Consider the following 25888-nt stretch of genomic DNA (forward strand, 5'->3'; position numbering starts at 1 on the left):
GGCAGGGAAGAAGAAGAGTGCAAGTTGTAAACATGAATGTAAAGATTTCAAACCTTGAAGAAAAATCAGCTTTGCAAATGTTTCATGAGGAAGAAGAATCCTGGATTCGACGCATTTGTCAGAACCTAAAGGCAAACACACTGTTTTGGTGAGTAACAACAAATGTAAATGGCGTTTTCGTCCTCCAGTAGCACTATAAGGAGCTGTCATTTTCATGCACGCACACAACGACACACATGCACATCATTATATACATTCTCACCAACAGTTTCACACCGTGTCAATAATTTACAGGAGGTGGTAATGCACCAAGAAATGCAGCAATGCACCAACAAAGGCAGGGAAGAAGAAGAGTGCAAGTTGTAAACACGAATGTAAACAATGCAGATTTCAAACCTTGAAGAAACATGCAAATGTTTCATGAGGAAGAAGAATCCTGGATTCAACGCATTTGTCAGAACCTAAGGGCAAACACACTGTTTTGGTGAGTAACAACAAATGTAAACATAACTTATTTATTTACAAGAACTCCATAGGGTACCTTTAAACTCAGATTGAAGCTGAGTGGGGAAACTTTCCATCTTCAGCAAATGACTTTGAGAACAGTCTCAGACTCGTCACATTCATCATTCAGCACAGTGACAACCAAACATCCAAGAGAACTAACAATAGTTGAAACATGTTTTGAGCAGAGCGGAACTTTTACAATGTGAGCAAACTAAAGACAAAGGGCTAAAATACTTTGCTTTTATTACCTTTTTTTAACAAATACGTTGAAGTACATCCATAACAACACAGTTCAGATTTCCTTTTTATCAAGTGTTTACATCTACACGCTTTGTACAGATTTGTATACAAAACAATAATTTACGTCCCATAGAAGTCTAGATACACTTAACTATACAACAACTTGTAAATGAAATAAATATAAAAACAGAAATGATCACAGGTGATAACAAAAATGTAAAAAGCCATAGTACAAGTACACCACCAGCACCCGTCTTCTGAAGTTGCATCTAAAAAGATATACATTTTCCCTTTCTACTGGCAAAAGTACATCTGTGTTGGCGAAAATTAAGAGTTCATAGTTTCATGACAGAAGCACCAGATATACTGTATTTAGGCCAGACAGTTAATATTGGGACACTAATGTAAATGTTTTTTTTTTAAACCCAGCCTAATATTGGTATCATACTGATGCTTGTAAATTTAGCTTTTTCTGTGATATGAAAAGCAAATTTGTTCATAGATAAAGAAACCATCCGTACGAACAGCTTATCGTCACGCAAATTTTCTTTTTCAAATTAATTTCCACTCTTCAGGTAGCTTTACTGGATTAAAAAATACTGTCAGTCAGTGCTTCACCTCAACTGCTTTGGGCACTTGTTCTGAACAATTTACAGTACACTTACTGACTTGAAACAGAAAAATCGAACAAGTATGTGACAACCAATCCAGTGGTGGGGTAAGGATCGCATCGCGATACAGGTGCATATGTGAACTTTTATTCACTGCTATGACACATCCACTACTTCACTGTGTATTTTGTGTTAATTAAATGTTCGCAGATCCCCTGTTGATGAAACTAAGAATGATAGGGTTTTTGTTCTCTGGGTGCTGTACACAGCCGGCCTTGTGTTTTTGTTAACACAACAAAGAGCATTATGTTACAGAGTGGTGGGGTCAGAGCACCAGGAAGCACAACAGATGCTTTCTTGTCACTCACTCTCCAGCTCACACTCTCACACACACACACGCACCCACAATAGCCATACATGACTTGATTACTGCATTTATCATGATCTTTACCAAGATGGCAAGTGCTACTGGGAACAAGTTGCTAATCCTTACTGCTGCGTTTAGTACATTTTAACAAAATGACGCAAACGTTTCGCAAACTATACTTCAGTTTTGAGACAAATAATTAGGACCATTCTGACCGAGAACTGATTGCTGCCTGCAAAATCAAAAATGTGTATCTACAAAGAGACAATCTGCACAATCTGCCATGCACACTGTCACCAGCAAGGGACATGCAGTTAAAAGTGCAAGTCTACAGAGGGGGTTCTGTTGCTAACTCTGACAGAGCATTAATGTTATGTACATATGTATACATTTCTGAACAAACATTAGGCTGAGGGTCAAAAAAAAAAAAAAAAGAGCAAAACAACAGAACGGACTAAGTGCAGCACGCACACGCACCACATTATTTCAATGTGAAAGGTGTTGTGCTGAGGGTGCAGTGATTGGGGTGTGATGGTTGCTTCAACATTGTTCTATGCTGTGGCACAGTATTTGGCTCGGTCAGAGTCACTCTGTCTGCACCACGTCCTTGTGGTGGCGCATGATATGCTGGTTCTTCTCCGACGGTCGCCGGAATCCTTTCGAACAGATCTCGCAGCGGTGCGGGTAGTCTTTCGTGTGAATGGAAATCACGTGTCGCTTGAAACCCGAGGCATCCCCGGTGCTGTAGTCACAGTACTGGCACTGGTAAATTCTCCGTTCTTTCTGTCCTTTGCCAATAACTACAGTCACACTGCTGGCTAAACTGGCTGCACTGACTCTAGCGGGAGGGCCAGAGCCACTGGACCCACTAGGTGCAGACTTCTTAGGTGTCACAACAGGGGTGTGCGTCTCTGTCCTCTTACCCTCACTCTTTTCAGGAGAGGCCTGTTGTTCCTTCGTGTGGACAGACAAGATATGGCGACTGAGAACAAAAGGGTCTGCAATTTTAAAGTTGCAGTGCCGGCACTGATGGAGTTTCTTGGTGCGGTGGGACATTGAGTGCTTCTTCAGTTCAGACGGCCGGTGGAAGCCTTTCCCACAGACAGCACATTTGTGTGGATAGTCCTTGGTGTGAACAGATATGATATGGCGTTTCAGGTCACTGGAGTTGGAACTTTTGTGATCACAGTGGGCACAATGGTGGGTCTTATTCTCCTCGTGGGTCAGTCCGTGCTGCATTAACTCCTCCTCCTCTGCAAAGGTCTGGAAACAGCGCTCACACTTATATGGCATCTCTTTGCTATGCTTAGTCTTGATGTGTGTCTTGAGATTAGAGGAATCTGCCGACTTGTAGTCGCAGTACAGGCAGGAGTAAGGCTTCTCGCCCGTGTGTGTGCGCATGTGTTTCTTCAACTCTGAAGGATGTCGAAAGCCTTTTCCACATTCCACGCAGATGTGGGGGAAACTTTTACTGTGAACGGCCAATAAGTGCCGATTGAGCAGTCCTTGCTCAGCAGTTTCATAGTCACAGAACTTGCATTTATGCATCTTGGTGGGCGGTGGAGGCGGCTGGCTCTTGGGCTCTCGGTGGTGATGCTGCAGTCTGTGAGAGAACAGCGCCGCCTGCTGGTGGAACTCCTTGCCACACATTTCACACTCGAACGGAGCCTTGCTGCTCAGAGCGTGCACCTCCATGTGGTTGTGGAGACTGGCCTTCTTGTTGGTGGTGAAGTCACAGTCTGTGCATTGGTACTTTTTCCTGGTCAGAACATCCTGGTGATGGTTCTTGGTGTGGCGTTTCAGGAAGCCTCGTGATTTGAACTTTTTACCACAAAGCATACAGGGGTAAACTGTCAGAGGCTGACCATACGGACCAATGATGATGGCTGGAGAGAAAAATGACAAAAGGGAAAAGTACATGACAGCATGGCAATACTCTTGTTTCTCAAGTAAACATTTTGTTGATTATGGTGTTTAATTCTAATCACTCATTTGAAAAGGTGAGAAGTACCATTTATTCTTTAATTTAATAATTTTAACAATTAATGGAACAAGGAATATATGCACAAGGAAATATATGAACACTGAAAGCCAAAATCAGAAAAACATAACATTAAGACAAACAGCAAAGTAAAGCAGCACAAAACATTTTAGAGGTCCTCAGTACAAGAATCTGAGAAATTATTTATAGAGTTTTGCCAACTTGTAAAACCAGTTGCAGTGCCGGCAAAGTCCTGACTTTGTGGTTTGATTAAGTTGTTTCATAAAGCACGGGATTTTCAAAACCATAACTTTTGAGTTTGCTGCTCCACTTGACCATGGTACATTTTTTTTAATGAAAGCGGAGACAATCTTGTTGAAGGCCAACATAAAAAGGTAAATTATAAACTACTTGTTCACATGAGGTAACTGCCAGAGAAGAACACATATAAACTGCTGATAAGCCTGTGCAAAGGACATAAGTCAAGTTTAACTGCTGCTACAAGGCACAGAGGGGGCTAGAAGGAAACAACATGCTGTGCCGATATGCAGCCCTGCTGACACATCACCACACCACAAGTAGTACTGTGTAAAGTTTTTGTATGTATTGTGCAGGGGCATCTTCAAAATAAAAAAAACATATCATCAAGATAAACTAGAGGAACACAACAGCTGGAAAGAAAAGGGAAAAAATAAAAAAAACAAAACAAAATAAACAAGTCCCTTAAAACATTGCTTTTAATTAAATTCAATGTGTCAGAGCTTTGACTGCTTATTGGAATGGAAATTATTGCAGCTTTCCTCCTTACTGCATCAATTCAGCTACTGCTAAGCACTGGACAGCATTTATTATTTACATGCAAAACTGGCCTGAGAAGGCAACTTCCATATCCTTTGTGTTGACCTTACCTGTCTGGACCTGTCGAGGCTCCGACCGTCTCTTGCTTTTGTTGCGTTGTCTATTGATCTCATCCACCCCGTCTGATTCGTCGATGTGCAGCAGTGCACTGGCTGCACCGTTGCGGTTTTCACAACTCTCGCTATCGTCCGCACCTGTGAGAGCAAAGGACTGTCTTTGACACAGTCTTTTTTTTTTTTTTTTTTTTAAATAAATTAAATAAAACAGCATCTGTAAAGCTTAAGCCAAGACGCGCTGAGGCGTGGTTGATGCACAGGCTTCCAGTGTTGTTTTAAAAGCAATTTAATAGACAGGGGTGCTGACCATAAGCAGCTGCCCAGGCCACAGGCATGAAGTCCTTGCTTAGAGACACGCTGTCATACGAGCGGTCGTGAGTAACTGGCTCTTCACCTCCTACCACCACCTCCATATATACCTCATCAGTCACCTTGGGCCCACCTGTAGATGAGCCCAACATGTACAAAACCAAAAAACTAGTGACGTTTAGTTTCATGACAGTCATCCCCGCTCCTTGCACGTAGACGACTCACCATGGTTTCCTTGATTGTGATGCGAATCCCCGACAGACATGTAAACCATCTTCTCTCTGAGCGTTTGGCCTGAAGATTCAGTTAATGCCACACTCTCTGTGTCTCCATCACTGATGTCAACCGATTCTCCTGCAGGATAAAAACACCATTTAAATCCTCTCATCAAGCTCCTCGATTTTATATAATTTACAGAAAACTGTTTTGCAAAATGAAGCAATATTCTATCAAATTATTTGCAGTGAGTGGTTGATGATTAGACTCATCTAATAAGAGTATTTTGTGGAAATCAAAAACACTCTGAAATAAAGAAGGGTCAAATCACAGCCAAGCAGAGGCTGAAGGTTAACTGCTGCTCACCCATGTCGTCCTCCCCAGAATCAGCCTTGAAGATGTAGACCTTGATGACCTCCTGCCCATCCTCATCCTTCTCCACTTCCTGGTCCTCCACGGCCCCCTCCACTGTTACCTCCGTTCCATCCTCGGACACCATTTTACCTGCTTCGTCCACTAATGAGGGGGAAACACATCACATTTCATTAATGTTCATTAATGTATGTACAAGTGTGTGGGGTCTGCCAGCCATAAGCTGGTGGCAGTGTTAATTCTCACAACATGAATGCTTAATACCTCTCCCCATCTATATTCAGCGAGGATGCAGCTTGGATATGACTTTACCATTTCTGTATAAATCTATAAATTTTATAAGGCTGATTGCTTTTAATACTCAATTTTGTATACATTTGTCTGAATCCTCAAATGTTACTTGTCAATTAATGGTCATGATAAATGGTCAATTCTGAGATCCAGTACCATTAAATATCCTCAAAAATAATGGTTTAGAATGTTTTCCAGTTTATAAATACTCCAGCAAATCAAAACTGAGTTTAAATTTCACCACAAGATGTTTTTCATCTCACACACCCCACAGCCTCTTAAATGCCATCAGTATCCCTTCATTAAAGCTTCACTGGCTAAAGACAATCTCAAAGCTTGTGCACAGTGAGTTCAGGTTAAATCACTTAATGGGAATGACAGTCAATTTCATACTTATCTTCAGACAGTGAACAAAGTACCACTTTGGGTTGTTAGACAAGGAAAATGTACCATGGGGCAGTCAGCTCTGCATAATTGCTGTTATAATTGCAGATTAAAAAAAGGAAACTGGCTTCTTGTGCTAATTATGTGGCATCAGAGATGTTTAAAATTTGATATCTGTAATTTGTTATGGTCTAAAATTGTATGCAACTTAGTAGCTGTGCAAAACTCTATGCAGTAACCAGACTCAACACAGTGTTACCATTTTGTCTCACTTAAACCAACAAAAACCAAAAGCATTTCTTCACCTCAACAGAGGTGTAATAAGATACTTAACATCTTGTACTTAATATTTTGGCAAAAGCTGGCACATTTGGTCTTGGTCTATAAATAAAACATAAAATACATTTAACACATCTTGCATAAGAGCTGAACTTTCAACAAAGCTAAAAAAAAAACACATAAAAATCACTCTGCTCTACACAGTAACCTAGCCTATAATGTTTTAAAACCATTACTAGCACGTTTAGAAATTCTGTCATGTAAACACAATACCACATCTGAACATATAAATCCCAAATTATGCCTGTCATTTTAAAGCCAGATGAGATTTAAGATACATTCATTTACACTTAACCACTGACATCTACACATAACCACATAGATGCATCTCAGGTGGTAATGCACCTGGACTGGCTAAATTCGGTGTCATTTTAACAGACCTTCAGCTGCTGTTGTCAGGACAGAGGAGACAGACGATGGGTGTATCATCTGTATCTGGTTAGAATGTATGCACCCGTAAACTTACAGGATATCATTAGATAATCTCCACAGCCATCTTGGTCGTCGTCCTGCTGCTCTGGGTCCAGCCCATCTTCAGGGATGTCTCCCATGGCAACACCTTCCTCCTCGCCCTCCAGAGCCATCACGCAGGTTTCTACAGCGACATCTTCATCTTCATCGCAGTGTACATACTCAGAAACCACATCCTCAACAGCATCCTGGATGACTAACTCGTCTGGGGCAAACCTGTGAACTGCCATGCCTTCCCCCTCACCTTCCGACACCAACACAGTCTCTTGAAGCTCCACAACAAACTCCTGCCCGCCAGCACCACCCTCATCTGAAAGATGCAGGATAACCCAGTTAACCAGAGAACAGTCAAGAGCAATTGTGTGTGAATGTTTTGAATGATGCATTAAATGTTTTTACTGATTTCTTACACATCATGAAATCATACAAGCATCTCACTTCAGACATTTCACCACATTTATCAAAACTGACACATACCCACAATCATTCTTTGAGTGAATAAAAACAGAAATTAATATAAGCATGGCTAATTACCCGATCCGTGCAATATTATTTTAGGCTCTTCAGAATGTATTGCAAGCCTGGTGACATCCTCATCCATTGTCCTCGCACTGCATTTGTTACTGAACAGCTGAAAGCAAATGACAGAAATCTTTGATGAGCTAAACTGTTGGAAACAGTTGAACAGAAGAACAATGCAAACCCCAGCAATGTCAACAAGTGATAGATTAGTTATACTGTCATGCTGTTACTGGCTTACATAAGTCTGTCACTACTACAGTACTACATTTTCTCGTCACTATGTTGCTTAACAGTAGATTGGACAAATGTACTGCAGTTAATCTAAGTCCATTTTCTCACACACTGTTGTGACTGCAAAATGATATGCATTAAAAACTATCTGGAAAATGTTTTCCTTGTGCTGTGTGTCAGAACTGTGAACCTGAAAAAAAAAACTTCACCTTAGTGTTCATGGTCATTAATATGATTTGAAACCATGTGAATTTTATAACAGCAAACCAGATCACATAGATCTTCAAACATGAGTGTAATATAGTATGTTAACCTACACAGAATCAAGGTAATTTCTTTTACCAGATATGCCTCCAAGGGAAAGCTACAACAACCTTGTTATTCTTTGCTTGCTGAAGAAAAATGCAGTGTGTAAATTTGATATTATAACGTGATTCACATGACAGAGAGAACACTGAGCTGGTGCTGCACAACTACTGCTGCCTGAGCATCACCTTAACAATTAATACATAACCATCTTGAAAAGGCAGTTGTTTAGTAGACAATCCAATATATATTGATTTCTGGGGGCTCAACAACATTGTACACATTAGACATTCTCTATTAGAAATAGGACTGGTTACCAAACCCAATACTTTTGTTTGATCACAAGCAAGCACTTGCATATAAACTTTTCAAATAATAACCTATAATAATATGATATATTTGATTGTATGCTATGTTATTCTTGAAGTCTTGTTAACAGCTCTGTTTTAAATCCCATTGTGCTTTGTTGAATTTTGTTGTACCTCCTAAAGTAAACAAGTTTCTCTATAGAGAGCTTCATTTGTTTTGACATTTTATTCACACAAACAACAAGATAAGGTCACTGGTCACCTGATATTTAAAAAAAATACTGCACTGCAAAAACGTCTCACCTCACTGGCAAACTGACTGCAATACTGGGAGGGAAAGCTCAGTAACTAAATAAATTACAATTAAGGAAACTGATTATTGCAGTGTTAGCTTGTGTCTGCGGCAAAGGACAGAAAGTAAAATGACCAGTGGCATAATTGCATCAGTATTACAGCTGCCAAAATCAAACAAAAATCTCTCCTTAAACACTGCATTCATCATGGATATGAAGGCGGGATAATGTACGACAGAAACCTGGGTATCACATACACAGAGGGGGTGCAGAGATGTAAACAGTGGCGTGGACGATGCAGCCGGGGTGCCATTTAATTTCCAATGAATGTACCATCCCCCACCTCCAGGTGAAAAAAAAGATGACAACGGTGTGTGGAGATGCGGCTCGCAACACAGTGCACCGGTGTGCAGAAATATGCCGCCAACACGTTAAAAACATACTCGGGTGATCGGACTAAGCCAGCATCTCATTCATGCAACACTAAAGAAAAACCAGATGAGATGATTCACGGCAGTGTCTTTAACTGACCACTGGAGAGTCGTTAGCAACGATTAAACGCAACGCAAAAGGCGACTGTCACAGCCAAAACACCCATTTAGCAACAGCTAACTGCAACGACATATATATATATATATATATACACACACACACACACACACAGTAAGATGAAACGAGGAAAGAAAGAAGCGAGGTTACGTTAGGTCTACAATGCTGAGCATAACGGGAGGAGGGCTAAACGCACACTCCTTTTCCACAACCGATTTTCATCACACTAGCGTCCGCCATTTTGTTAGCTTAATGTCTGTACGAATGCTAATTATAACACTTACACAAAAACACACTTCGGCGATGAGAAATTATAATTGCACTTCTACTGACGGATACACTGTACATCAAGTGCTATAATCAAGCAGAAATCACGTTAGCCAACGACGACTGGCGAATAAAAAAAACACTTCACTTTCAGTAGGACTGGCTAGCTAACAGGATAGGCCTGAATTACCAATCACGGCCTCTATTGAGGCCTGGGCCCGAGAAGAAAAGGCCCAACCCTTTGCGGCCTCTCGGTGAGAATAAAGAAATAAATTAAAATATCACATGCATGCAAATACAAAGAGACACTGCCATGCTCAAATGCGAACATAGCACCGCAAACGAGCAACCCGGGATCAAAAATAACTCGCGTACCAGATTTGTGCTGCAGGGATGGCCTCTGTCCGCTTCTCGGCTTCCCAGGCCGCCTGGTTCCCCCAGACTCGGGCAGGATTCAGTCGGGAATTTTGTGTTATTTGGGCGGGCCGGAGAGGAGCAGAGAAGGAGGGGTTAAGGGTTGTTTCTGGAGCTCCGCTGAAAGCAAAGCAGGGCGTCTGGAGCCAGATCTTGTCATGCTACAGCCCCCCGCTCCTCCAGCTCCGAGGCCGCCGTCAGCACGACACGTCACAGCCCGAGAGCGGCAGGAAAATGCGGAAGGGTTGCGGTGGAAATCAGACCGGCAGGAACCAACAGGCCATAATCTGAAGACCACTGTTCAAGCGGGTTATGTCAAAACGTGTACGGTAGAGTTGATTCTAATTAGTTGATACTCCGAGGTTGGTACAGATAATAATGGGCTGAGGACTTCTCCAGTTTGCCCCCCACCCCCCATACACGCATACACACACACACACACACAGCGGACTCGTATGCAGCAGTGAGATGGTCAATAAAAGGTGATTAAACAATGACCTCCAGTCAGAGAGCACCCAGCAAACCGCCCACTACTTTCCAGTGAAAGACCCTATCACTGTATCAGTTTCATCCTCAGGGTACATGAACCCATTTGTTTCTTCATGACAGTCTCAACTGCTTTGGCTTTAGTTTAGGTTCTCCCCATTTTATACTGTAAAAAGTTGCCTTTGAATTCTTCTTCTTTTTTATATATATATAAATGCCCATAAATTGCAAGTTCATTACTGGATGAAAAAAGCAAAAGCTAAAGATTGTAAGATTGTAGTGTTTACAGGAAAATTATGAAAACTCTTGATGCAGGTAAAGGTAGAAAGTAAAATAAATAAAATAATTCACATTTGCAATTTTTAGGCAGAATACATTTACTCAGGCACAAATGTGATTTTCTTTCATTCCATATTTCAGAAGAACCTTTTGTACTTTTTACATTACTACATTTACTTGAAAACTCACAATCCATGTTTCAAATCAAACAGTATGTAAAATAGTTCAGATTAGTCGCAGTTAAAATGTTACGTCCATAATACATCAGTAATATAATAACAGTTATACATCATTTTGCTGACAGTACCTCTTTACAGTAACTTAAGCAACATTTTCAATATGACTATTACATGTAATGAAGTATTTTTACATTTTGATCTTTCTTCTACAAATAAGTACTCCAAATTACTCAGAGTCTCAAGATCAAACAGAGGGGTCATGTGTTGGTTACAAAGATAGAAATTACAAATACACAAAATAACTTGGTAACTTTGGTAACTTTTCTCAAATCTCCAAACGAATCATTCAAATGAAACAAAATCTTCTTCAGTATAGTTAGCGTGTTTATTCCAAAAGTTCAATGCACATTCATTTATCAGCAGAGATTTGAATTTTAGATGAAATGAAATTAGCAAAAGTAGTTTATCATCAAAAGGCAACAGCTGATTGGTAAATATATTACTTCTGACTGTGCCAAATCACTGACAAATAGGATTATTGCTATTACCAACAGCCAGTACAAGTCAATTAACAGTATACTCTATTTGGCAGTCATTTTCAGTAGCTCCTCCTTTTCAATCTCAAACAGACGCCAGCCCTCCTCCGAGGAGAGATCAGACGCTCCTCTTCGCTTGTAGAACTCAATAGACTTTGTGTTGTTTTCTGCTACGATGAAGTGCATGCTGCTACACCGAGTCCTCACTGCAGTCTAAGGAAGGGGAAGAAAAAGGACAAATGAAGTACTAAATACAGTTGAAATTAAGATGAATCTGTCAACAAAGACGCTATAACTGTACAGTGGCAGCCGTACCTCACTCAGAACCTTCAGGATTTGTGAACCAATGCCAAGACCTAGTGCAAGATTAAATGTACAGAGAGTAATTAAAACCATTACTTCAAGTGAGTATGTGTAAAAAAAATGCCCCTTGATATTGCAAAACCTGTTATCTGTGACTCATTAACTTTTACCACCACCATATAACAGCACATGTCAACAGCCTTACCACGGAACTCCTGCATAACGAAGAAGTCTTCCAAGTACAGCAGCTTTCCAATCCAAGGGTCATATGTGAAGTAGTACATGGCAAAGGCAATTACAGTGTACCCTAAAAGAAAACACCATGAGTTGAATTTAAAGGGAAGGGGATAAATATGACTCATAAACTGTGAAGCGCTTTGTGTTAGAGGCATCTTTTTACCGTCTGAGCTCTGCTCTTTTGGGACTTCCGCGACCAAGCAGTGGTAGAATGGATGATCCCCAAAGCCGTCTTCAAGCAGATCTGCAGGTGGGAGATTGAATTTAGAAGAATGTATGAAGACTTTTGGGTTTGTTTTTTTGGGTTTGTTTGTTTTTTTTTTTTTCAAAAACCATGTAAATATAGGTATAAAATGTATGCTTATAGTTCAACATAATGTAGACTAAACTGACTCACCTTTCTCTGTCAGCCTGACCTTCTCCTCCATCTCTTCAAATTTAGCAAGTTCCTAAAAGACAAAGAGACAAGAAAGCCGACGATCTATGCTTTTGATTGTAACTACATTAGCGATAGTAGGTCAGAGATAAGAGGTTTGGATCAAAAGGTCAAAATGTAATATTGGTTGTTAGTATATTAGGCTTTAACATTTGGCTTACCTTTATGAGTCGCAGGATATCAGACACATCTTTGGGTTCAGCTGTCCGTAATATGAAATTGGCCATTTCCTCTTTTTGCCCTTTTTCCCTTTACTCACTAGTCCTCTGAATGTGAATAAAAGCAAAATTTGTTTCTTCATCCGCTCCTCAGGAGTTTACCCCCCGACAATAGAAAACCAGCATATACTGAATTGCATTGGCTGTGTCGCACAGACTGGTAAAGCAGCTTCAGTGACTTCTCTTTTATATATTCCTGGAACCTGTTCAATGATCTATGATCTAAACATGGGCAAACAGCACCTTACATCCTGTTTCCTTTTCTGTTCTGTTGGCCCCTTATCTTTATGTTGACCACTGTACTTCATTTGAATGTTGTTTAAAAGGTAAATATTAACCAGACCTGGAAAAAAACACGATCGCTACACAGTTTCTCTGGAGCTGAGCAAGGACTGACCCACATGTGAAAGCGAGTGTGAAGTTTTTCATTAATCCGACATTTAAATCTAATCTCTTCAGAGGGGTCATGAATGCTTCTGCTCTGCAAAGACTCACTCACAGAAAGAGTCAAACAATCATTTACATTGCTAGGATTAGAAAAAAAATATTTTATTGATCTGTTGATAGTCCCATTTATGTAATATGTTGTTTATGGGTTGTACCCTCAATAAAAAAGAACACAAGGAAACTGAATTGAGCTTTTGGCTGTTCAGGAATGAGCAGATGATAGCTGATACCTCTTGATGTGCTACCTTAGATACAAGGCTGAGACCTGGTGACTTCTTTTGGTGTAGCCAGGAAAGCATCTTTTAGTCAGATGTTTTCAAACTTTGTCTCGATACTGCAAATGACCTTGCACATGATGTTCTGTCACCTGTTGACAGTCATATAAAGTCATACCAACCCTTGACTGTTCAGGCTTCATGCAGTTGCATTCGGCTGACTTGCTCAAGAGCATTTTTGCTACTCGCACAAACAAACCACAAACCTCCCTCACAAAGTTTTATTTGCATTTCAATTGCAGTTGCAAAGCCCTGTTGCATGCAGTAGACTCTGAATATTTATCTTTTTTTTTTTATTTAAAGTTGATTCATTTGTACATAGCTGCTATAAATCACAACATTCCTGTTCCAAAATCAGTGCATCTGGACTGAATGTTCAGAATTTCTATACACTCCAGCACTTACTTTTCTTTAACCTTGCTTTATTTCAGTTGCAGAATATACCAAACTGTTTACTCCCAGTTATGACTCAGCTACACTTTCACCTAATGTTTCCACATGCAAGATCTCAGCATGTAGAAACTTTATTATTTAGGATGTGATATAATCCATCATTTTTGAGGTGATGTTAAAGTTAAATCATCATTTTCTTAGAATTGTCTAGTTTGCTCTTAGACAAGTCCCAGTGCAAACTTATTTAATCCTTTGAGTATATGCAAAAAGTCTTGCCTGACTATGCCTGATGTGCAGAGCCTGGGGCTAGTTTCCAAGGCAAGGAGTGTATGCTGTGCTGTGTAACAGCTATTGTATCATTGTGACACTCCTTTCTTACTTTGTAATCAGCTGTTGTTAGAAAACATCTGAAAGCCACTGGGTGAATTCACATCAGTGACAGCGTTCCCAGTGTGATGCAGGCTTTCAAACTTTCAGCACTAAAGAAAAGAAAATTATGAACTGAGCTAAAACTGTCAGATAAAGACAGACCAGACAGGCATTTTAAGAAAACACATTTTATTTGAACTTTTAGTACGTGGTGGATTTTACAGGCTGGGAAAACAGAAACGCAGATCAGTTCAGTTTATCAAAATACTTCAGCTTGCCTGAAGGGTCAGGAATGATCTGTGGGAAAGAATGAATTAAGTTAAGTAAGCACAACAATGATAATAAGACTCACACTAGACTATATAAATATATTAGAATATGCTGTAAACCAGGTTGTTACTAATGTAGATGCCTGACAGCAAAAGACTGATTTGCAAACACATGGAACCCTCTCTGAGATCTTCTATCCTCATTTAGGGCAATACTAGTTCCTAACCAAGGATCCGTCTCAACCCCAGTGATACTTACTGTGTCACTGCCTGGTTTCCACCCTGCTGGACACACTGGGAAAAAAGACATAATTGCAGTCAGCACTTTAATTTCAAACAGCTCCAGTGAACCAAAAAAAGAAAATACACTGAAAACCGGCTATTAAGTTCCAAGTACTGCTGCATGACTAGAATATATCCATAAAAAACCCTGTGAATTCCAGATGTTAAAATTTAAAGTAATTTACATATGAAAAAAAAATTAGTAAATTTGTTTTAATGAGCTTGTCATACCTTCTCCGTGTTTGTCCGTGTACTGGAAGGCCTGGACCAGCCGCAGTGTCTCATCCACAGATCTTCCTACTGGAAGATCGTTCATGGTGATCTGCCTCAGGATGCCTTTGTCATCGATGATGAAGAGTCCCCTGAGAGATACACGGACAAGTGAGGTTCAAGCATAACTTCATGTTGGTTGTTTACAGTGAACTTATACACGGTAGTTGTTCCCATAACCTTTCACCTATTATCCACTCCAAAAGCAGAGTGGCATAACAGTGTTATATAACAAGACATGTTTCATTAAGTTGATCGCCTATAAAACTTTGATAACTGCCATAAATGTACATGAGAAACTATACCTCAGTGTGTGTCCCTGGTCCTCCAGGTAGACTCCATAATCTTTTGAAATCTGGTGTGTGAGATCAGACAGCAGAGGGATTTTCATTTGTCCAAGTCCACCCTGCTTCCTGGGCATATTGATCCTGTTAAAAGGGAACATTTAGAGTAGAGAACTGGAACACAAAATAATCAAACCAAAAAAAACACACAAAAAAACAACAAAAAAACACCCAATCTCCTGAAGAAATAAAATGTAACACCACCCGATGCATTACAATTCATCTACTGAACTTCAAATATATTTGGATCATTATTCCACTTCAGTCAGTCTACTACAGTGTCTATTATTGGACGTTGGTTATTATTAGGCTTTGTCTTCAGCCATTAAAGCCTGATAGCATGTAGGTGCAATGGGGGGTGGCAATCTTACCAGGCCAGGTGGGTGAACTGGGAGTCCACTGAGCAGGCCACCACCTCTGTATTGATGGCACGAAACTCATGCACACGATCGCTGAAGGCAATGATCTCTGTAGGGCAGACAAATGTGCTGCAAAAGAAACAGCAATGCACATTAAACACAGGGACATATTCTGTTGTGCAGCAATTCCAGCAGCACAAACAAAGTGATTATGTAACATGTGCCTCTGATGTTACTCACAAGTCCAGGGGATAGAAGAAGAAGACGAGATATTTGCCTCTGTAGTCTGACAGCTTCACCTCTTTGAATTCACCGTTGATGACAGCTGTTCCTTCCCAGTGTGGTGCCGGCTTTGAAACTGAAGTAGGAAGAAAAATAACATTTGATTGATAAAACCTGGATTTTTTTTTTCTAATTTGAGACAATCCATGACATGAGTTTTGATTAAATGTAATGTAAGCAAAAATGTTCAGGGAAAATGACAGATTACGGCAGTGCTTTAGCTTTTCAGAGGCACATTGTGACTCTCACAGTGAATCTTCAGCAGTTTTACACTTTTAGAGGACTAAAAGTGTAAAAAGTGTAAGACTTATTGAGTTTACTCAAATATAAATTTTGAGACCACAGAGCTGTTATGTATTTACCCATGGTTACAACTTACGATTATTTTTATTTGTTGTTTAATTCTCTGATTTTTTTTTTTCATTTATAAGCATTTGGTCCATAAATCATCAGAATAAATCTTCCTACACAAAAAATAGACTTAATTACATGCAGCACTTGTGCAAATGTGGCTGTAATAAATAATAAATTTTACTTTAGGTGACCCCGACTCTTTTTGTGCCAGAGCACGTATCCCCACATCTGACATATGGCATCATTATTTTTGATGTCTTTTTCTTTAACAGTGCATGTATTACACAGTTTCTCAATTGCAATGAGCAACACAGTGGAACAAGCACTGGGGCCAGTGGTTGCTGGTGCACAAACACTGCAAAATTAGGTACAGTGGCATGGGGTAAAGTCTCAAAACTCATGACGACACATGACAAACAGTGAGTCAAAGTTTTGAGTACAGAGGAGCAGAGGACATGGTTATAACAGCTGACTCAGACACTCACACCAGCTTACAAGGCTGCATATTACATGGCCCCACGAGTTTAATGTATGCCTCTGATAGTTTCCAAGTGTTTCTGATACTTTGTCCAGCCTCTCGTGTTATTATGTCTGCACTAACCAGCGTTGGTGCTGTGCCATGCACCGTCATGTGTCAGAGGGGCGGGGAGAGGAACTCTCCTGAGTCCAATGAATTTCACAGAATGACGTGTCCTACAAAAACCACCTGATTTTAAAGTTAGGCCCAATGTAAGTAACATTTTAAAGTCTCAACTGAGAATTAAACTACAAGACACAGTCAATCACATTATATCACAGGCTGCAGACAGAGCCTGTCAGTTTGTTTCTATTGTCCTGACAGCAGGATCAGCGTGCTGAAGCTGCAGCAGCTGCTGCAGGAGGAAAAAGAAATCACTGCGCATTTTGAATATGCAAACAATAATTAGCCAACTGAGGGTGAAAACGATGCTGGGGGAAACTCACTCTTGGCTTTGCTGAGGTGCAGGGAATGGTCGGACACAGGCACACGGAAAGCCTCTCCGGGATAGACGTGTCCTCCCGCGTAGTTGTGACACTGGGAAGTTTTCGCATTAGCGCCTTCATCCGCAGACGTGACCGTGGTGAGGAGGAGGAGGAGAGCGGTGCTGAGCGCACAGAAAAACTCCTGCTTCACACCGGTGTGGAAAAGAAACTCCATTGTGCCGTCCCTCTGAGAGCACGTAGCCACTGACTGATAATGTGTTTCAGTCTTTAGGTAGGATTTGAGGAGGCTTCTTCCTGCTCTTCTTCTTCTTCTCCAACCAGGTTCTGCAGCAGCTGGAGTCCTCCTTGTTCACATTACTGCCATCTTCTGGAGTTAATAAGCTCACGGTTCCCACTCCCTGCTCCACAGTCTTCCCATTTAACAAGTCCCAGCCTCCATCAGTGAATAAGTGACACGATAGATAAAATAAATGCGTAGATAAATAAACAGGCTACTATTTTCTGCCATGCTTGCTCCACAGTTCAACATACTTATTTCTGCTGAGAGTGAAAACACTCAAAAGACAAACTCAATCTACCCACTGCTAACACCTGCAACAGGTGGTACTGGTCAGCATAAATTTTCGTGTGTCTTTGTGTGTTTAGCCCAGTAAAAAGTACTGCAAGATTGATTGCACAAATGAACATTGTTGAGATGTTGAGTGACCTACGAAGCAGGGAACATGGAATTTAAATATAAATGCTTGACATTTCAAGTGTATATTATACTGACCGAACAAATAAAGGCAAACATGTCCATTCAAAACGAAATACATTATTTCTGACCTGCATCAGTTCACCTGTGTTTCTGCAACATTGCTGCTCCTGCAGCAGGGACGTGCAGTCACTCTCCCTGACCCTGCCCATAAAACCACAAGTGAGTCACTTCCAGTGCCAGGTAGTCAACAACCCAAAGAAAAAAGCTAACAAAGTCAACAGATGGCACTTGTAGATTAGAAAATCCAACAAGTTAAAGAGACTGATAATGTTTTCAGTTGTTAAGCACCAAACCAGAGATTGAAGGAAAGTGAATACTAGACTTTTTTTCTGATGTAGTCTGGCTCTTTATATTAGTTTCCTTCACTGCCTACTTTCTTCTCTGTGGCAGTTGAAAATTATGAACATGTTGCTGCTATTCTGACACAAACTTGTAGTAAAAAAAAAATTCACTCTAAGAATAATGTATATATAAACCAATTAGTTTCCTGAAAAAGTATATATAGCTTTATATGTTTGTACAAAGAGAAGGAAGCACATATAGTACCTTACAGTCTTTTTATTACAGAGGATCACACATAGAACCAGTTTTTCCATGTTGCCTTTTGCCGTCTGCCACTCTCAATGTAACAGTTTACTACAAATACTCACTGTAGGCATTTTCAGTTGTATTAAGACAGGTACTGACATTTTAAATGTTAGTCTGTTTTCTTAGTTAAATAAAAACTTTTCACTTTACAGAGAAAAGACCCTTCCCTTCTGGTACCCTTTAGAGGGTGACAAGGATTATTACAAAATGTATGGACACTAATTGTGTGTGAAGACAAACATGGCAGCTCACTGCTAGCAATTCATGCTGATATGCAGGTTGTTTTTTCTATTGCTACTTGAGATGTTAGTTTTGTCACAATAGTGTGTTCAAGAAATTGACAGAAAAGAAAACAGACTGAAATTCAAAATGTTCACGTATCCCTGTACATTTGAGTTATAGTTGATTTTTGTGCCACCTTCTGAGCTACACAACCAACAACACTTAACCCAACATCTCTCCTAGATTTGGAAAACTGGAATAACGAAGCTTAGCTGATGTATCCACTCAGATTCGAAGTCATAACGTGTACATTTACCAATGGTTACGACTGTGGTCATTTTGAATAATACATATTCTTACATATGTACATCAGAAATGGAATAAGAGCTTCTCCAAATACATGTAAATGAGCTGTTAATGTTTGTGCCAAGAAATTCATACCGGCACCTGAGTATCTGCAACGTAACCATATGTATGTAAACGCACTCTGTGAACATCTGTCTTCACACATCTCACTTTTAGATGCATAGAATCACCTGCTCAGCTTGGAGTGCGACAAAAAAAAACATTCATCTTCTAAACAACACTAAATTTGCCAGGCACGCGTTTGGTTTGGCAAGATAAATTAAAAATATTTCAAACCTTGGTATTCTTTACTCTTTCTTACATACAGTATATAGAAAGAAAAACAGGGAGACATTTTGAGAATGTTGATAATAACAACAGCGTTTACCCTGCTGTCTTTTATGATGTCTTTGTAACAAGAGGTTAAAAAAAAAAGAATTGATCGACTCAAATTGAATTATTTATCATGTACACTTAAGTATAAAGAGTACAAAGCCATTTTTACAGGTCAGACAGTCTCTTTTTGAGATGAAGAGTCTTGAATGAACATTTGCTTAATTACACCTCAAAAACGACCCGAGATAAACATCAAACAAGCAAATTTAGAATCTGCTAAACTTATTCACTTAGGGCCAGATTCACAAAATCTTCTGAAGTTCAAGTTAAGTGCTTAATGTTAAGAAATACAGAAGCTTAAGTAATTCCTGGAGCTTCCCCCTGAAATGAATTTACAATTTTACTTCATACATGAGAGGAATGAAGACTTTAAATAACCCACTAATGTCTTGGAGGGTGATTAATATTACTAAACATAAAATGAATGCTCATTGTCACAACGCAATGGCACTTGAAGTTGTTTTGAGCACCAAAACTTACTGCCATGTCCGTCTGATTTATATTTCCCTCTGAAAGGCTTTGTGTTTCTGGGAATTTAATGAACAATTTATTAAGCAAAAAGAAAAAAAAAAACAACGTTCAAGACTATGGAAGATGAAAGCTTTTCAGGATGTATAAAAAGCTAATGTCAGTAAATGGCTCTTCTTAAAGATATAATAATGAGCCCTGATATCTGACTGTGTCTGAATTCAGACATGGACAAACAAAATGTAAAGAGGAGGGACTGCAAGACAAATAACACTGAAACAAAGGATTTAACCATTTAATGCTCTTAACAATCTTTGCTAATTTGATTCTCAGAACATCTTTGTGAATATGGCCCCAGCTGTTGAAATAAACAGCTCTGAAATTTAATTTAATTTAATTTAATTACTTGCTGATGCTTTAAGCTTTGGATCGGAGGCACTAGTTTCTGAAACATTGAATGATGTGTGCGTATATGTGAAGGGGGTCAATATATTATAGTATGGATGATGTGATGAAAAAAACTTTAACTAAGAGACTTTAGCTTGGACCATGGGTGCGTGCCGCGCACCTCAATTGGTGGATTGTTGTAAAAGATGTGGTTGCACAGTTCTTCCAGTGGGGGTTCAGGATCTGTGGTGGCAAACTGAGCAGCATCTTCAATTTCCTTCCTCACCTCCACATCGATTTCCTACAGACACAACACAGGCAAGACAGAGAATTACAGTCATTTGCTGTTGGACATATACAGTACATGTGCACAGCGAGGGAAATTTGGTTGAACAAATGTACTGTTAAATTGGAACAAAAATAAAATTATATATATTATTATAGTACATTAACATGAGAAAATATACAAGAAGGACTTTTAGTAGGCACCTTTAGTAGATTACACACATACAGTACACAAATTCAACTGGAAACTAAAAACATTAAACAGCTGGACATATAACTGTACAGTCCTATCCTCTGTGTTTGCCTCAGGCCAACTTCTACAGTACTTGTGCTGTGGTGAGTTCAGCTGGGGTCATAAGGGGAGAAGCTAAATTCAGTAGAGACCAGCACCCTCTTGTGTTTAAACAAAGCACCACATGATTGTGCCTCAAAAGAGAACAGCTGCAGATATCATGTCCTTTGTTTTTAACAAGTTTTAAAATGTAGAATTCTCAAAAACGTATTATATTCCTTAACAAGTGATTCAAACAGCCAGTGGCATGGTATTGGGCAAAGAAGACACTTCACACTTCAGAACCTCAAGAAACATTTGAAATAGCCACCAATAACCTTAAAATGCATGGCTACATGTTGGTGTCATAAATGGTCTTTACGTGAATTTATCAGCAGTTAATTCTATCAGCAACCAACTAAGCAATAACGTTATTTGTGTAATGTTTCTAGCACACAAATCTCTTTCCCTGTAGCTAAACCATGAAGCTCACTTACTCATATAATATTCATTTTTCTGACTCAAAAACTGGCAATAAAACTGAATTTCATCATTTCAGAAAACTGAATTCATTTCTAAATGCTGTATTGCTTTTTTCTTTTTTTAAGCGTTTTTGTAAATGCTCTACACTTTTGCCTTGTTACTAATGTCATTAGCTGAATTCATGGCTGGATTTTTTTATTTTTCATTTTCCAAACTAGAAGTATTTCCTACCTTGAGCTCCTCCACGCTGGCCATGTTGTTGCTGAGCATGCGATCCTTCAGCATGGAGATGGGGTCACTCTTACTGCGGACCTCCTGGATCTCCTCACGTGTGCGGTAGCTGAAAGGGGAGAGATTGGTGCAGGGATGTTGTAGGGATGCACTACTACAATCCTCTGTTAGAGCTGACACTATATCCAAGTATTTGAAAATCCAGATTGCCAGCATTAAATTACTTTTATGGACCAGTATTCATATAAATATCAGTATCAATATAGGCTAGTCTGCTAAAGCCAATACCAATATTAGTGTCTGTGCTCAGTCCATCCCTTGGCTGTGGTCAGGGCATTGCAAGGCCACTACAGCAGGAAGGAGCATACACGAATACTACTGTGGGAGAGCAGCAGAAGCGAGGGGCAGCAGCACAGTGTGGATAACATTGTAGGTCAGATTAATATTGTTAATTTCTAAAATTATAAAGAACTGCACTATATACAGACTATCTTAAAAACTGCTTTCAAGATCATCAAGAAAGAGTAATGACAATCAGTTAAAGATTTAAGCTGTAACAAATTTAAGTTTACAAAAGCTCAGGAACTGTGATTTTTACCTGACACCAGGATCGCTCATACTGTGTCCGTGATAGCGGTAGGTCTGAAGTTCCATGAGGATGGGACCCTGATGAAAAGCAGGTGAAAAATGATTCAGCTGAGCAAATGAAAATCCCACTTTCTGGTTAATATTATTCTGTATTTTTAACTAACCTTTCCAGAGCGGCAGTGATCGGCTGCAAACCTGGTTGCTTCCCGAACACACAGAACATCCATCCCATCCACCTGAGGACAAAAACAATATCCAAGATTTTCACTGAATTATTATGTGCTCCTTTCAGGAAACACATTACGCTAATTTAATACTAAACTGATCATATGGACAGGACTACTACTCTCTAACACTCAACAAAGGTGGAGAGAAATGATGAAGTACAGTACCCGGAGACCAGGAATGAACTCTCCTCTCTTGAAGTAGTCTGTGCTGGCGGCAGCTCGCTCCACTGATGTGCCCATGCCATACCTGTTGTTCTCACAGATGAAGATGACGGGCAACTTCCAAAGTGCTGCCATATTGTAGGTTTCAAAGATCTGACCCTGTGAAGTACACAAAGGATTTCTTTTTAAAGTGGCATAAAGATTTTTTCTTTCCCCCAAAGATCTTGATAGTTCGCATTAGATGTACATTACAAAGCAGATGTTGCTATGAAGTCTGTTTATACAGACAAGCTAGAAAGTGTCTTATTTCATCTTAGTTTAGTGTCTTGGAGACCATCTTTTCTCCTTATGGCAAATTTTATGTCAAATGCCATTTTGAATTTGAAGGTGTGCAGCAAGGAGCCTGGGTTAGCTCAGCTGCAGGATTTCTATAAGATCAGTAGCAGCTCTGCACTGCATACCTGAAGTGTAATTGTATGCATTTATTATTAAAGCTGCTATTCTAATGTCGTCATATTTACAGGCACTCACAGTGATGTCAGTGAAGTATGTAAGTAGTATGAAATCTTCATCTTTGGAGAAAGACTGTCCCCTACCTTTGAAAATGAAGCTGCTATTGATCCCAACCAGTAAACTGAACAAAGCTAGGATAAAAACTGCAGTGATTTCTGGGCCATACCTGGTTGGCAGCACCGTCACCATAGAGACAGACACACAGCTCATTATTGCCCTGATATTTGCAGGCCAGAGCTACGCCAGCACCAAGGGGAACCTGTGGAGAATCAAGATGTGTCAGGTTTATATTGACCTTAAAACATAAAGTACTAGTTTAAATCATATTACAAGGAGATGCTTAATGCAACACTGATACAGTCTCATGTTGATACAATCACCAAACATTTTTCAGTGAGTTCATCAGCCCAAAGGATGTAATCCTTCAATAGATGTCATAAAATAAAATATATAAAAACGGTTTTAAAGGTTTTAGTTACAGGGTTTTCACGTGACAACTGCATCACATAGAATTACCTGACTGGATATATTTGTTGTTAATAAATCACTTTTTTGTACAAAGCTAAATCTTTTACGTGATTTGCCTCTATATGGTAGTCTGACACTCATATCTTATTACAGGTTGATGCTAAGAAAGAAAGAAGTTTTGTTTCTCTCTTATTAAATTTAATATTAATTCATTTATATTTTGGATGTCTTACTAGTTTAGTCCAGCCCAGTTTTTTAACTTATTGTGACAAATAACTGACCACAAAGGACAAGAAACAGAATAAAGACTGACCAGTTGGCAAGTTTGGCGTTAAACACCCTGCTACTAGACTTTGGTCATATACCTGAGCTCCAACAATTCCATTTCCTCCGTAGAAGTTTTTACAGTACATGTGCATAGAGCCTCCCTTGCCCTTAGCGATACCTCCTCTTCTGCCTGAATATTAAAAACAAAACACATGGGGGTAAAAATGCTGAGGTGAAAGAAAAACATGAGAACAATTTGTCTGTTAAACTCAAACATGAGGTTTTGTCTCAGCATTGCACACTCACCAGTGAGCTCAGCCATGATCTCCTTCACGGTCCCTCCTCTTGTGTAAGTGTAGCCGTGGGCACGGTACGCAGTGATCAGGTGGTCTGTCAAATTAATTGATGCTTCAATACCAACTGCACAGGCTTCCTACGAAGAGAAAACAAACAGCTTGATATGGTGTCTGTGGGCCTACGTGTGGAGGTGTACTCTAAAAATTAAAAAAGCATTTCCATTGCTGCATCATTTTTAATGCATTACTCATCTGTGAGCATCTGTTTTAAGGTGATGCGTGGTATCTGGCTGCATTACAACGCCAGACTTTGCCATTTAATAATCTTGCTGGAGTGATTTTTGTTATATAGATTGGAGAAAATTATAGTTCACTCAACCTGGCCGTCATACAAGTGGCAAAATCCTCTGATGATCTTCTGCTTATACAGCTGATCTGCCTTCAGCTCCATACGTCTCATTGTCTGCATGATGCGGTAGTACTGCAGACCCTCATCGCGAGTCATGACCACCTGAGTGGCCGGGGCCTCATCCAGCCTGTGGACGTCACATTTCTGGAGAGAAAAGAAAAACCCAGAATTATTCACAACAAAAAATGCCACGTGCTTCAAAATACGTTCAAAATACAACTTAGTGTTTGAAGTTTACCTTTATTTCAAAGGTAGCCTGGGTAGTGAAGTCAGCATAGGTGCGTGCTGATATGACCGCTGCAGCCCCCTGACATGGGAGAGAAGAAGATTTCAAAAATGACAGATTTCAAATGCGCTTAGAAGAAGTGAAATTTGTAACTAAGTAAGAAAGTAAGTGTAAGCATCAATATTAAATACCAATAAATCAATAAATACCAGCACTGTAAATTAAACAATTGGGTTTTTTTCCCTTTTAAGTGCAGCACAACAGACAAACATCAGGTCATCATCTCCACCTCCTAGTAGTTAATTCAGTTATAACCGTTATAATCTCTAGAAATCCTCAAGCACCTTTCAGCTGGTGTTGTGATCTCTTCAGCTGACTGTTTTAGAAAAGATGTAATAAAAGTGTTTTAAATTGGCATGAATAATTGTTTTAGGTTTTGTCTACAAGTACTATACATTTCAGAAAAGTCTTCCTAAGGAAATGAATCTCAGCAGGAAAATGTATGAGAACGGACGACCAGTGGTATAAAAATAAGCCTATTCTTTAAACGTTATGCAATTTTCCCCACACTTCACTGAATGAGATGTCTGGCCGCCCCTAACTGTATTTTGCGAACCAAGGAGTTAAACTAGGTAAAATTAAGGAAAAATTTAAAGGGCTGGGCCTTCACTGACCAACATATGAAAGCTGTCGTATAGATTTTTGTGCGGAGTTTTTCCCTGCGTTAGCCAAACAAGCTATCATTCGGCCTCACAAGGTCAGAACCCAGATGAGTGTACTGTTTGGAGTAAACACTGGAGGAATTTAAGGAAGACTGTAATGCAGTGTTTAGCTATGAAAGTTTTAACTTTGTGTACTTACATTTCTCTGGGCGCAAGCTCTCAGCACATTAGAGATATTGGTCAGCATCTTTCCCGAGCTAGCTCACCACAGTTCCCGCACTGCACGGCTCCGTCCTTCTGACAGGCTCTGTCCTTCCGGGTCCGCTCGTTCTTCTTCGCTGCCGTAAATACCGGCAGGAAAAACCTGCTGCTGCCATCTCTTCTTCTCTGACCCGAATATGACAACACCAGGGTGAAAGAGCGATTCGTTTTTAAATGAAGTAAAATAAATACACACACACATT

General features: G+C 39.8%; 4 protein-coding genes across 6 annotated transcripts; all 4 read right to left on the reverse strand.

Annotated features, from left to right (window-relative positions):
* Positions 1–733: 733 nt before the first annotated feature.
* LOC121190601 (zinc finger X-chromosomal protein) lies at positions 734–10314 on the reverse strand. 3 transcript variants are annotated; one of them, XM_041051467.1, is made up of 9 exons: positions 9854–10314; positions 7537–7633; positions 7247–7312; positions 6998–7126; positions 5512–5661; positions 5155–5283; positions 4928–5062; positions 4615–4758; positions 734–3611 (listed from the first exon to the last, which is right to left on the reverse strand). In XM_041051467.1, the coding sequence occupies exons 2-9, from the start codon at positions 7601–7603 to the stop codon at positions 2311–2313; spliced, it is 2121 nt and encodes a 706-aa protein (XP_040907401.1). In that variant the 5' UTR covers positions 7604–7633; positions 9854–10314; the 3' UTR covers positions 734–2310. The 3 variants fall into 3 exon arrangements, with proteins under 3 accessions (XP_040907401.1, XP_040907400.1, XP_040907402.1); XM_041051466.1 differs by having other exon boundaries at positions 6998–7312; positions 9854–10313; XM_041051468.1 differs by lacking the exon at positions 4928–5062 and having other exon boundaries at positions 6998–7312; positions 9854–10310.
* Positions 10315–10734: 420 nt separating this feature from the next.
* LOC121191255 (diamine acetyltransferase 1-like) lies at positions 10735–12771 on the reverse strand. The gene is made up of 6 exons (XM_041052420.1): positions 12510–12771; positions 12310–12361; positions 12076–12156; positions 11881–11982; positions 11688–11728; positions 10735–11585 (listed from the first exon to the last, which is right to left on the reverse strand). Exons 1-6 carry the CDS (start codon positions 12573–12575, stop codon positions 11418–11420), a joined length of 510 nt encoding a protein of 169 aa, XP_040908354.1. The 5' UTR covers positions 12576–12771; the 3' UTR covers positions 10735–11417.
* Positions 12772–14222: 1451 nt separating this feature from the next.
* On the reverse strand, positions 14223–17487 carry prdx4 (peroxiredoxin 4). The gene is made up of 7 exons (XM_041051103.1): positions 17174–17487; positions 15815–15932; positions 15587–15703; positions 15177–15299; positions 14833–14963; positions 14579–14613; positions 14223–14347 (listed from the first exon to the last, which is right to left on the reverse strand). The coding sequence occupies exons 1-7, from the start codon at positions 17385–17387 to the stop codon at positions 14297–14299; spliced, it is 789 nt and encodes a 262-aa protein (XP_040907037.1). The 5' UTR covers positions 17388–17487; the 3' UTR covers positions 14223–14296.
* Positions 17488–18473: 986 nt separating this feature from the next.
* Positions 18474–25756, reverse strand: pdha1a (pyruvate dehydrogenase E1 subunit alpha 1a). Its single transcript, XM_041051102.1, has 11 exons — positions 25624–25756; positions 24775–24843; positions 24507–24680; positions 24138–24264; positions 23930–24021; positions 23263–23355; positions 22587–22742; positions 22359–22430; positions 22205–22272; positions 21607–21715; positions 18474–20637 (listed from the first exon to the last, which is right to left on the reverse strand). Exons 1-11 carry the CDS (start codon positions 25669–25671, stop codon positions 20473–20475), a joined length of 1173 nt encoding a protein of 390 aa, XP_040907036.1. The 5' UTR covers positions 25672–25756; the 3' UTR covers positions 18474–20472.
* Between the last annotated feature and the right edge of the window lie 132 nt (positions 25757–25888).

The sequence above is a fragment of the Toxotes jaculatrix genome, chromosome 12, assembly GCF_017976425.1.
Source record: "Toxotes jaculatrix isolate fToxJac2 chromosome 12, fToxJac2.pri, whole genome shotgun sequence".
Classification (NCBI taxonomy): Eukaryota; Metazoa; Chordata; class Actinopteri; family Toxotidae; genus Toxotes; species Toxotes jaculatrix.

Excerpts from the sequence above, each read along its gene's own strand:
- LOC121190601 (XM_041051466.1), bottom strand. The coding sequence starts at position 7,603 with ATGGATGAGGATGTCACCAGGCTTGCAATACATTCTGAAGAGCCTAAA. Across the intron at positions 7,313-7,536 it reads AATAATATTGCACGGATCGG|ATGAGGGTGGTGCTGGCGGG; the intron begins GTAATTAGCCAT and ends TGCATCTTTCAG. Across the intron at positions 5,284-5,511 it reads TTCTGGGGAGGACGACATGG|GAGAATCGGTTGACATCAGT; the intron begins GTGAGCAGCAGT and ends TTTATCCTGCAG.
- LOC121191255 (XM_041052420.1), bottom strand. The coding sequence starts at position 12,575 with ATGGCCAATTTCATATTACGGACAGCTGAACCCAAAGATGTGTCTGAT. Across the intron at positions 12,157-12,309 it reads GGTCAGGCTGACAGAGAAAG|ATCTGCTTGAAGACGGCTTT; the intron begins GTGAGTCAGTTT and ends TCCCACCTGCAG. Across the intron at positions 11,586-11,687 it reads TCCTGAAGGTTCTGAGTGAG|ACTGCAGTGAGGACTCGGTG; the intron begins GTACGGCTGCCA and ends CCCCTTCCTTAG.
- prdx4 (XM_041051103.1), bottom strand. The coding sequence starts at position 17,387 with ATGGAGTTTCTTTTCCACACCGGTGTGAAGCAGGAGTTTTTCTGTGCG. Across the intron at positions 15,933-17,173 it reads GCACCTCAGCAAAGCCAAGA|TTTCAAAGCCGGCACCACAC; the intron begins GTGAGTTTCCCC and ends TTCCTACTTCAG. Across the intron at positions 14,964-15,176 it reads GACCAGGGACACACACTGAG|GGGACTCTTCATCATCGATG; the intron begins GTATAGTTTCTC and ends TGTATCTCTCAG.
- pdha1a (XM_041051102.1), bottom strand. The coding sequence starts at position 25,671 with ATGCTGACCAATATCTCTAATGTGCTGAGAGCTTGCGCCCAGAGAAAT. Across the intron at positions 24,265-24,506 it reads GCCACTTGTATGACGGCCAG|GAAGCCTGTGCAGTTGGTAT; the intron begins GTTGAGTGAACT and ends TTCTCTTCGTAG. Across the intron at positions 21,716-22,204 it reads ATGAGCGATCCTGGTGTCAG|CTACCGCACACGTGAGGAGA; the intron begins GTAAAAATCACA and ends CTCCCCTTTCAG.